General features: G+C 42.4%; 1 protein-coding gene across 1 annotated transcript; it reads left to right on the top strand.

Annotated features, from left to right (window-relative positions):
* The first annotated feature begins 592 nt into the window (after positions 1-592).
* On the top strand, positions 593-5,789 carry GCM2 (glial cells missing transcription factor 2). Its single transcript, XM_002186707.5, has 5 exons — positions 593-634; positions 1,881-2,133; positions 2,508-2,620; positions 4,068-4,193; positions 4,441-5,789. The coding sequence occupies exons 1-5, from the start codon at positions 593-595 to the stop codon at positions 5,323-5,325; spliced, it is 1,419 nt and encodes a 472-aa protein (XP_002186743.5). The 3' UTR covers positions 5,326-5,789.
* Positions 5,790-12,006: the final 6,217 nt, after the last annotated feature.

Below are 12,006 nucleotides of genomic sequence, written 5' to 3'. Positions count from 1 at the left end.
AATGTGTAACTGTTCAATAAGTTCAAATGTGCCTATCAATACAACGGCACCAACACCAACTTTGCACTTTAAACCAGCTACTGCAGAGCATATGGCAAGGGGAAACCGGCCAAGCAACGCCGATTTCGTTTACATCCAAAAAAGTAGGTTATGCAGCATCTTTGCCTCCCTCCAGAGACTTTACGAGGTGGGGGCAGCTCCGGGCCACGCTCAAGAGAATCCCGGTGGGGCAGAGACGGGATCTTCCCATCACCCTCCCGCCATCCCGGCCGCCCGCGGGAGCGAGCGGCAGAGCCCCGCGGCTGTCGGGTTAGACTTCCGAACCCGGCTCAAATTTGCCGAGGTCATGGCCCCCAGTGCTGGGGGGGACGGGGGGGGTACATTTGTGCACGACCCCTGCATCTATCCCCCAGTCACACACCTTCAGGTGAGGGTAGCGAAACCCGCCTGTGGCGTGGAGGAGGAACGCAGCTCCTGCCCCACCCAGGGGCCGCGGTGGGGTTCGGTGATGGTGCTGCTGTTCCGCCCACACCTCAGCGACGCCCCGACGGCATAAAAAGCCGGGAGCCATCACCCACAGCCACTCTCTGCCATGAAGCTCACCTGGGACATCAACGACCCCAAGCTGCCGCAGGTACCGGGTGGGCGGGGAGGTGCTGGGGAAAGGCTCCGTCCAGGTCTAACGTGGAGCTGGGGAACAGCAGAACGAACTAAGCTCTAAGCAGAGCTTTGTTTTACATCTGCTTTTACTCCTCTTTTCACTTTGTGTTGTTTTATAGTCTTTATAGAGTCACTTATAATAAAAGTATGGATTTGATACACAGCTTTGCCTACCTGGATATGAACTCCTAGAACAACCTGTGGCTCCATTTGGACAGTTTCCTCCACCCTCTTCCTCCTCCTTGTTCAATAAATGTTGAATAGGAACTCGAATTGATTGTTTACTATGACCCAAGCTACCTAATTATTTATTTGGTTTATTGATGCAACACTTTAATGCCAATGAGCACTCCACTGTTTTCTAGTTGTGAAATTCAAATGGATTTTTAAATTTGCAACTTTTTTCCTCTTAGAGTTTAAGTTTACAGAGCCCATACTGTTATGCCTTAATGAAGGTCTTAAGGCTGTAGTTTGCTTCTGTTTGCTGGGATTGCTCTCACATGTGGTACATACATATATTAAATATGTATTGCATTATAAATATTTGCAGTTTAAAATCTTCTTTCATAGGTCTAGTAATTACATTTTAGTAAGGAACTCCAGAAAGCCGTGAAATCCCAAACTGAAATGTTCTTTGTTTGTGCGACTACACATATATTGGAAGTACATTTGCAATAACAAATCTTTTTATCTCTATTCTTTTTGGGAAAAGCCTTATTCAAATCATATTAGATGCACTTTAAGAAGCCATTCCATAGCTAAAACTTCTAGTTTCCTGCCTGCAGGTGCATTATCCCACAACAAGGAGAACTTAATAGCAGTCATGATCAGAGTGGCTTGTATTTTGTCTGTGCACTCTGATAGTACACTAGTCAGTGAATTCTGGGAATAAGGCTGATGTCTTATAGCTGATATAACTTCACTGGAAAAGGCAAATGCATCAGCAGACAGTGCTACAATGCATGATGCAAAAGAGGAAAGGATCCTGACTTTCTTTTCAGATACGGAATCTCAGCCTGCCCTAGCCCTTTTAGAGAGCATTTCTGAACAAGCTATTCTTTGGATGTTTTTTTGTGCTGCTTGTCTGGTGATAGAAAAAGCATTTGCCCCTGTTATGTGTCTTATAAGAAGGCAAAAATATCAGGTTGTAATACGTTAATAATGTTCTCTTGCTCTTCTCCTTGCTGCCTTGCCCTCCCACCCGACCTGTCCCGCTGCAGGAGCCCAAGCACTTCGACACCTTCCAGGAGTGGCCCGATGGCTACGTGCGGCTCATCTACTCGAGCGAGGAGAAGAACGCGCAGCGACACCTCAGCGGCTGGGCCATGCGCAACACCAACAACCACAACTGCCAGATCCTCAAGAAGTCCTGCCTGGGCGTGGTGGTGTGTGCCCGGAGCTGCGCTCTGCCCGGCGGCGCCAGGCTGCAGCTGCGCCCCGCCATATGCGACAAGGCTCGGCAGAAGCAGCAAAGTGAGAGGCTGCGATGCCCAAGGAACCCCGTTTCTGGCATCTGGGCTTGATTTCCAAACTGGAGTCACCCTTACTTGCAGGCAGACTAAGGCATAATTGCAGTGACTGATTAATTCCAAATCTCATCAATGTCTGTCTGCAAATATTTAAGGGGATATGGATAAATCCTTTAAATAACTAGCGTATACATCTAGTGCGAAGTTCTAGTTCATACCATTTAGCTATACTTGGTAGTCCATGTTGCATTTCATTAAATAGTACATTTTAATCTGAATTTTGGAAAAGTCTGATCATGTTGCTCTTGAGCTCTCTTTACTCTCAGGCAACATCCTTGTCCTTAACCAACCTTTTTAGTAGTTTCTTTCTGTTCACAGAGAAAGCCTGCCCCAACTGTAACTCTGCCCTCGAGTTGATTCCTTGCCGAGGACACAGTGGCTACCCGGTCACAAACTTCTGGAGGCTTGATGGCAAAGCAATATTTTTCCAGGTAGAAAGCAGCTGTATGTATTTTTGCACACCATATAAAAATAACCTGTATATAAAATGATACCTGTAACGTGATTTCTTCTTTCTCCCCCCATTTTTTTATGTGATACAGACCATGATGAGCATGATGGAGGTCTCGTCCATGACTGAATTTCTCTTTAATATGAACATGATAAGAACAAATAAAACAATAACACTTGGCTGTCTGTTTAAAAGCAGTACTTATGGGTTGGCAATATTCAGTTTTAACTGCAATATCACTGATGGGTAGTCTTCCTCTTTACAGAACACAAATATGAAAAAAAAACTGTTGTCTTGCACCCTGGTTGCATATGACAACTGGATCTCTCCAATGTTATTTCCAAATATTTATTTCCTACTAAAATAAATGGGGGAAAAAAAGTTTTACTTAGTTTATATGAGTTGAAGCATAATAATTCTACTTCATGTAAAACTAGCCTTTGAATATTGACGGATTTTAAATCTTGACAGAAAAAAAAAAGAATCTTAGCTGAAATTTGAAATTTCATCTTGATTTCTCTTTTTTTAGCAGCATTGGAACAAAAACAAAACAAAAAGTTTCTATTCTATGAGATTACATTTTCTCCTGGATAATTTTTTCCCCGACTCACACGGCAGTGAATTCTGTTCTCCAGTCAGTAAATGGAAGAAAACTAGCCATATTCCCAGATTCCCCCCTTTATTACTCTTATTCAAATGTTCTCTTACAGACATGCAAAACTGGAAGACTTTACTATCAAAAAATTGATAAACCCTTGCTTAGAAGTTAATTTCTGCTTGAGAAAGAACAATGTTTTAAAAGCAATTTTTAGCTTCCTACTTTGTTTTAGGGACTGTATGTAGGTGTGTTCAGACAAATGAGTAAGGAAATGCAGTGTCCATTACTTCATTGTATGCCAGTGTAACTTTGGTTATGTAGATCTGCATACCCACAAACAGCAGAACATCTTCAGATGGTTTTCCAGGATATAATTTTCAGTCCTGTTCAAGAAGGTGTGTTGCTTTAAGGGAATATTTTTTCATCTTGTGGCATGAAACCTCTTTAAAGCCCATTTATACTATTTATATATGTGAACATAAGGCAGAACTGAGTACTGGACTGCAGAAAACAAATCAAATTAATTTTTTTTCCCTTGGTTCTAATTATCTACTCCTGAATGTCACAAATTTAGGTAGCACTTTTGTTCCTTCATCAGCTCTGCAGTCCTCATTGACTTCTCCTTCACTTTTTCCTTCTATCTACATCCAAATAATGGTTTATTCTAATTGTTTTCATAATGAATTTGTCCATGTTTAGTTTCTCCTTCCTTTTTTCTTGAGCCAAACCACAGACCATGCTGTGACTACCCCTTGTGCTACTTATAGCATTTTCTCTAATCTTCCCCCCTTCCAGGTTCACATCTAATTTTCAGTTAATCCTAATTTAGGCTAAAGGAGTCCATGACCACCCCCGGCCAGAGAGTAAACTGGAGGCAGAGGCAAGAAGAAGTGCAATTAAGAAGCAAATGTCCTCTTATCACCACTCCCAGAAAAAGAGAACTCTAAATTCAGAGGTAAATCAAAATCATTAATGAAATAAAAAGGTGACAAAAATGAAGACTTTTTTTGTCAATTAGAAAGATGTGGTAAGTATGTATTGGGAATCCCAGGGCAAAACAAAGCTTTACACCATGCTATTAACATGTATTAATAACAAATCTGTTAATTTGGAGCTGAAACTAGCAACAGCACAAGTATTGAGACTTTTGTGTGTGGGCAGTATTGATTCCTGTATCTTAAAGATCTATTTCTCCTTGTCAGGCAGGAAGGTACCCTGACAGCAGTGGTTACACCAATAACCTACAGAATTTTCACTGCATGGATGGCCCAGAAAGAGTCGGTATCTTCACAGACACCAGTTTTTCAGTTCCAGCCCAGTCTTACCCTTCGCTGCAGAATGCAGACCTCTACAAGGCACCTTACGACTCAGCCAGCTTCCAAGAGGACCAGCTATCACCATACCCTCCTAAATGCCCAAATCCAAGGATCTACATGCCCATGCCATGTAGTTATGAGTTTGGAGTTCCTACCTTTATAAGCTCTAGTCCTTACCCAACATTTTACAAAGATCTGCCCAGTCCTGCCATTGATGCAGACCCCCTCAGTCTGAACGGGTCTCACTACAACGCTGTGACCCCCCATGATAAGAGCTTTGATAACCCTGGCAGACATTACGGACTGAAACCAGCGTGGGGGAAAACCAGCATCGGAGACCGGAGTGACTACGGGCAGATGGCAACAAGTGCTCCCCACCCTTACTGCAGTGGGGACTATCCCTGCAGGTACAGCCCCAGCCCCGCTCCCATGGCCCCACCACTGCAGACAGTCATCACCACCACCACCAAGGTGTCCTACCAGGCCTACAAGCCACCCGCACTGAAATACAGTGACAACCTCTGTGACGTGAAAAACCTCCAGAGCTACACCCATGTGGCAGAAAACATCTCGGGTGCTGTCTATTCAGGGATGAAGATTCAGGAAGACTTTGGAATGATAAAGTCAGCTTTGCTCTACCAGCATGACTCCATCCCCACAAAATCCAAACCAGCCGAGAGTGTGGAGAGCTATCGGTATGGGCTCCCTCTGGGGAACAGCTTTGCTGAGCATGAAGGCCAGGCCCTAAGGTTTGAGAGTGCTGAATATTGACTAGATAGTGCCTAAATGGCAAATACCTACTGGTGGGAGAATAGATCATTATGCTGAGTATGTGAGTGCTAAGCCAAGTGGTTTGGGGTTTGAGGAGATGTAAGGAAGCAGAACATCAAGACAGCTTTTTCCCAAAAGCGCCTTTCTGGATCTGTGTGCTGAGTGAATTATATTTTGCATCTAATTTCAAAGAAACCCCACACGATCTCTAAAATGGCACAAGGAACTGAGCCCAAAAGAAGGTAACATGGAAACACAGCTCCTCTGGAAGTCAACAGCCTCCTCTGACAGCAAGTGCAATCCACTTATAGCTACAATTCCTGCCTCAAGCTTTGAGAGAAAATGCTCTATCTGTAGGAAAGAAAAGACTAATCAGGTAACAGGAAAAAATGAAGGAAGGTGGCTATAGATTATAGTCAACTGAAAGAAATGGCAGGGAAAGAAAGAAATAACAGAAATATGAAAGCAAGACAATTCTCAGAATAATTCACTTGCCATGATCCTTTTTGATGAATGGAAAGTTCAGCTAAGTTCCTCTGAAATTAGAAATTAAAAACCTGAAACCTGAGAAATGAAACATGCTAAATTCATGTTGCTTTTTGATCCCCTGTATCAAGAGTAGAGACAACCCAGCCTTTCTATGTAAGAAGGACAACCCAGCACAGCTACACCAGGAGCTGATGCCTTGTAACACTCAGCCTGGAGGCAGAAAGGCTCAGGCGACCCCCACCAAACATGCTCAGCATCACATGGCTGCCAGAGTTAACATGGAGTGACCCTGAAAACCATTTACAGTCAAACTGGCTTTTGTTTAACGGGCCTGGCAAGCTGGTCAGACCAATTGGTTACTGGTTCTCTTTACCCATGAATACAACTCGTCCTGTTTAAGAATGCAACATCTCAGCTTCTTAGTACAGGTCAGTGTTAAATGAACCTTTCCTGGCTCCCTCTCTGCACTCCATCTCCATCAGGTATTTCTCCCTCTCCCAAGGGACTTGTAGTGATTTTTCTCTTTGTAGACATAGCTCCCCATGACAGCACTACTTTGGAAATTAAACAACCAGGCAACAGAGAGGTTACAAAACAAAATCTCCAAACTAAGCTAAGAAAATAAATCATAAATAAATACATTCTCAAATTCATCCCTAAAACAACTAATTCTTCTTTAATCTGGAAATAAGAAAAAAAAAAGAGCAGTGCTGGTTTAAAACTAAAGATAATTTTGAAAGCCACCTAGTACTGGGGAATAGAACCCTTACTCAAAATGTGTGTGCCAAGCAAGGGAGCTAAGTAGACAAAAGGGTTGATCAGGGTAAAAAAAAATCCTTTGGGTGTCATTATTATTGAGTTTCCAAGTATCTTTAACTTTTTGAACACTTTTCTTTTTTACCTCTGTCTTACATATATTTTTGCTGTGTTTTGAGAAGCACCATACTACTGTAGTCTTTCAATAAATGTAAAATCACAGTTAAAAGCAAGGCACCCTGTAAAGTAATGTGAGCAGCTGGCTAGTTAGAATTATAAGGTTCTGTGCACTGAAGCTATCATTAAACTGGTAAACAAATTGTATCTTCAAAGAACAGCATACAAATATCTGAGGTTTAAAAATAATTATTTCTGATGTAGTATACTTTCTCTTTATATTTTTATGAAAAACAATGTGTTCAGTCTGAGATGTGAAACCGAGCCCCACAGAAATTTAGTTAATAGCATTCTGTTTCAGCAGTGGATTGTTCAGCATTTTAAAAATTCAAGCCAGACAAAGATGGAATTCACAAAAAAAATTCAAGCCAGACAAAGATGGAATTCACAAAAAGACTAGATTAATTCACCTGCAGCAAGCTTACCTTGTCTTTTAGCTCTAGTGTACTTTCTGTATATCTCCCTTGGCTTTTGTTAAACTCTTATGGTAATTCTTCTACCAAGTGTTTTAAATTACTGATAAGAAGAGATTCAGGTGAACAACATCAATTTGATAATTAGCCCACATACTTTTAACCCTTTAAAAAATAAAAAAAAAAGGTGGTTTGTGAGTTATTACCCAGAAAGACTAATGCAAAATTTTAGAGTTTATAAATATATAACGCTATGCCTGTTTACAGAACTGGGATTTCTCAGCTGTATGCCAAATCATATTGAGGCATTTAACATGTTGAATAATAATCAAGGCTTACAGACTTGTCAGTTTAAAGGGGAAAAATGTATAAGAGGGGAATAAGGCAAAACGAAATTACTAGAAAAGCTGGAAAGATTCACTGCAGGTGGGAAAATAAAGGAAAATATTAAAGCTGTAAATTGCTATATTTTATAGTGATTTTAGAGGAGTTAGCCAACCACAACTCAAGCACAAGTTATTAAAATAGTACTAGCTATTCAAACAGACAAGCTGTGGGAGTTGCATGCTGTTTACATTACTGGTATTAAACTTGTAGTTGTATGCTTAAATCATTATGCTGTTCAATTTAACATATCCTTTAAAGGAGAACTTTGTACACCAGTAAAGAAAATGCAGCCAATTGTGTTAAGATGCTACTTTTAGTGTATGGATATATTTATAATAAATATCACAGCTGTTTAAGCACAGTGGAAAGCTATGGTGGTGGTTACCTTGCTGCATCATCTAAGCAGTACAACAAATAAAACCACTCGAAAGGTTATTGCATTCTTTCTTCACCTTGATTCCTCTCATGTACAAGTGTCTATGATGACATTAGCTGTATGTTACCTTTTAGAGAAAAAAAATCAGATGGAAAAAGTCTAGAGCTGCATAGAGGTTTTCTCTTCAAAATACATAAATGTAAAGGCAATGGGAGCTTCTGTAACAAAAGAAAAAAAAAAGCTGAAATTGAAAGCCTCATTGTAGGTTTATACAGCTGCAGCATTGACTTTAAAAGCATGTTCCTCAGGCAAAGCAGCATCCTGAAGCAAGATGGTCCCTGAGTAAGCATCTTCTCTTCCATTACTCGTCCTTTTCAAGTGTGGTTTTTGGTCCTGCATTGAGCACCTGAGAGGAGCCCTTCACCAGCCTGTACCCTCTACTCTGACAGGCATCTTCATCTAACAAACTCCAGTTGTTATGGCACAATCACAGAGGGAGCGGAGGAGAAGGTGCTTTCAAATCTGTCCCCTGTGGCTCTGGCTTCAAATGGGTTACAAGTGCCCTGCTCAGTAAAGCACCACTTGTCCCCATGCTGAGGATGCCCTTTGTACCAAAACTGCAGCCACACAATGGCAAAGGTTAAAAGCCCAAGTGTTGAGCAGATGCCTCCCAGAGCCAAGAGGCCTTGTGACAATGTTTTTCACTCCTGTACCCACGAAATGTAGCCATGTGTCACACACCTGACAGATGCAATTATCTGTGGGCATCACATCATGGAGGGCAGAAAGAGCCTGGCAGACTGTCCTTTTCCATGACCACCTGTATCCACCCAGTCCTGCTAAAGAACTCCTGTGAGAGTCCAAGCAATCTGCTTAGTCCTTGCTCTTCTTCTGAAACCAGATTATTTCTGGGCTTTTCAAATATGCTAAATGCTACAAATAAGGCATGCAGAAACTTGGCTGTTTTGGGCTTATTGAGCCCGAAGTAGCTGATCTCTTCATTTGGGGATAAAAACTATCACTTTAAAGACAGAGTTTTTCCATTATTTTTTCCATGAGTGGAAACCAGCAGTGTAACAAAGCTGAATATGATTCGAGACTTTGGTATTTCTTCTGGATTGCTGGGGTTTTTCTTAGTGTCTTTTTGGGGGAAACCTGTCTAAAACAACTCAGACAGTTTTCACCAAAGTAAAGCATGTTTCCTGAGAGACATCATTTAGCAGGATGCACAAGGCAGCTCTAGGGATGCATTTAGTAAAGTTAATGTCATTCCCACCCTTATCAGTTGAAGTCAAATGCAGACAAAAAGGGGAGAACTGAGGCATTTGGTACTGGAGTGGTTCCTCTCAATACACAGAGTGAAGTTAATCCAGGCCTGTTAAAATCCCTGTGCCTGAGAAATAACAAGAGTGGTGCACAGTGGTTATCCATGCCTGGATTACTGCCTTTGGTGTTCTAGCTGTTTGAAGCTAAATACCTGTCTGTCACTTAAGAGCAAAGAGAAGGTGAACCAGATAGTGTTTATGTAGTGCTGCACCTGGGATTGTGCAAAATGGAGAGTGCATTTCAGCACAGCACCTCTCCAGGCTTGCAACAGTCCTGTGCATGAGACACAAAGATCAGTGGGATGACACAGGTGCAAGTAAGTATCACAGGGAAACATATCTAGTGTGGCTCAACCTTATTCAAACAAACAGAAAAATGAATTTCACACAATCCCTATAAGCTTCAGCATGCATGCTGGTACTTGTGATGGTGTTTGGGAGAAGGTAGTTTCAGGTATTTTGGCTGGCACTTGAGCATAGCATCAGCACTTTCAAGGACCACAACCAAAGAAGGTTCTTTCAACAGAAAATCACCAGTGAGTTTGTGTGTGTTGTTTTGTAAAATAAGAGGAGAAGCAGGTGTATAAGGATGTTCTCAGAGGTCCTTTAGCAGGTCTCACAAACATCCTGGGTCTCTGTTCCATCCTGTTGACTTCAGCTTCCTGGTTCATAGCAAGAGCACAGGACAGCATCTGTGTCCTGTCTTTATGACAAAATGAAGTGTTAAGTGAGTGGCTTGCAGTGCTTGTACTGCAACTCCACATCATATTACAGTCTCCGTCAAACACTGACAAATCCTGTCTAGAGCCTTTCTGCCTTCACATGTGTGAAATGTTGGGGACAACAGACATGAGGTCCTGGTAACAGAGTTTAGACTTAAATATTTCTCTTGTGCAAAACTAATGCAGAAATTATTTAAACATCAAACCCCTTGCTTATGCCAGATCTCTTATAAGTGGCTGTAATTAGACTGAAAATGTCCCACAGGCAGCCAAGAACATTTTCATCTAGTTCAGCAACATGGACAGTGGGATTGAATGTACCCACAGCATGGCTGATGACATCAAACTGTGTGGTGCAGTCAGCACACTGGAGGGAAAGGATGACATCCAAAGGGACCTGGACAGACTGGAGAGATGGGACTGTGCAAACCTCATGGAGTCCAACAAGGCCAAATGCAAGGTCTTGCTTGTGGATTTGGGCAACCCCAAGGACAAATATGGGGTGGGGGAAAATGAAGTGAGAGTAGCCCTGAGGAGAAAGGACTTGGTTGTGTTGGTTGCTCAGCATGACCCAGCAGTGTGTGCCTGCAGCCCAGAAAGCCAAATGTGTCCTGGGCTGCATCCAAAGCGGCGTGGCCAGCAGGCAGGGCCCCTCTGCCCTGCTCTGGTGAGACCCCACCTGCAGTGCTGCATCCAGCACTGGGCCCCCCAACATGAGATGGACATGGACCTGCTGGAGCAAGGCCAGAGGAGGCCGCGAAAATGCTCAAAGGACTGGAGCACCTCTCCTATGAAGACAGGCTGAGAGAGCTGGGGTTGTTTAGCCTGGAGAAAAAGGGGCTCTGGGCTGACCTTGTAACATCCTTCCAGTACCTAATGGGGGCTTGCAAGAGAGCTGGAGAAGGATTTTTTACATGGGCACGTAGGGATAGGACAAGGGAGAAGGCTGTACATTGAGACAGGATGGGTCTAAATTAGATATTAGGCAGAAATTCTTTACTGTGAGGGTGGTCAGGCACTGGACAGGTTGCCTAGAAAAACTATGGATGCCCTGGAAGTGTTCAAGGCCAGGTTTGGATCAGGCTTTGAGATATCTGGTCTTGTGGAAGGTGTCCCTGACCATGGCAGGGAGGTTGGGACTAGATGATTTATAAGGTTCATTGCAGCCCAAACCATTCTGTGATCTTATTAAACTGAGTGGCAGCACCAGAGGAAGAGGACAGAGCCCATCACTGGGAAAGGACAGTCATGGGACATGGCTAAACTGTCGAGAGAGGAAAGGACACAAGAGCAGGGAGGGGACATCACAGGGCAACTCCTGCATCATTTCCACTGACAGTGGAGAGGTGTTTTCACATATTTAAGGTAGGGATGTATCCATGTAGTAGTGATCAAACATATTATTAGAGGTTAATGAATGGTTAAATTCTTTGCTACATACAGTCAGCTCCTGCTGAACCTCTGCTTGAATTCTGCTGTGTGGGTTATGGTACTTTCTTCCTTCTCATGTCCAAGTCTCACCTCTGAACTTTATTTTACCTGGCAGTCACCCGGCAGTCACCTCTGATGTTTTATTTCAGTAAAGGAAACAGGCATATTTTGTTTCAGAAAATATAATGTTGTTTTCTTGTACTTTCATTTCAGCAAGTTATGTGCAAGTGGTCAAATCCTTTGAATTCCAGAAAACCAATTCCCATAGCCCCACGTTCCACCCAGTTGACTTGAGGTAGAATCAATTAATCTGTCAACAGTTCTTAAACCATCACAAACTTACCATGCCAATTAATGAGGAACAGGGAGGGGAGAGAAAAAATAGGTAAAATGAAGACAGCTTCCCATTTTTGCTCAGCAAGCCTGAACTGCCAGCGTGGTGAAGCAGATAGGAATCTGAATTTCTAAAACAATTTTCTGCCTTTCCCTCCATGGTGCTTCTAGTAGTTATTGTATTAAAATGATCTCCTCCTTTTCTTGCCCTTCACTCTCAAAAACATTAAAATATAGGAAGCTCAAGCTAATGCTGAGAACTGAAGCTTAAA

The sequence above is a fragment of the Taeniopygia guttata genome, chromosome 2 (genome assembly GCF_048771995.1).
Source record: "Taeniopygia guttata chromosome 2, bTaeGut7.mat, whole genome shotgun sequence".
In the NCBI taxonomy this organism is placed as follows: Eukaryota; Metazoa; Chordata; class Aves; order Passeriformes; family Estrildidae; genus Taeniopygia; species Taeniopygia guttata.
Note: the sequence above shows the minus strand (reverse complement) of the source record. Positions and strands in the feature narration are given on the sequence as shown.

What these genes read in the sequence shown, in the direction of transcription:
- GCM2 (XM_002186707.5), top strand. Translation starts at nt 593, where the DNA reads ATGAAGCTCACCTGGGACATCAACGACCCCAAGCTGCCGCAG. An exon ending in GGCTCGGCAGAAGCAGCAAA is followed by an intron (nt 2,134 to 2,507) that starts GTGAGAGGCTGC and finishes TTCTGTTCACAG; the next exon opens with AGAAAGCCTGCCCCAACTGT. An exon ending in AGAGAACTCTAAATTCAGAG is followed by an intron (nt 4,194 to 4,440) that starts GTAAATCAAAAT and finishes TCTCCTTGTCAG; the next exon opens with GCAGGAAGGTACCCTGACAG.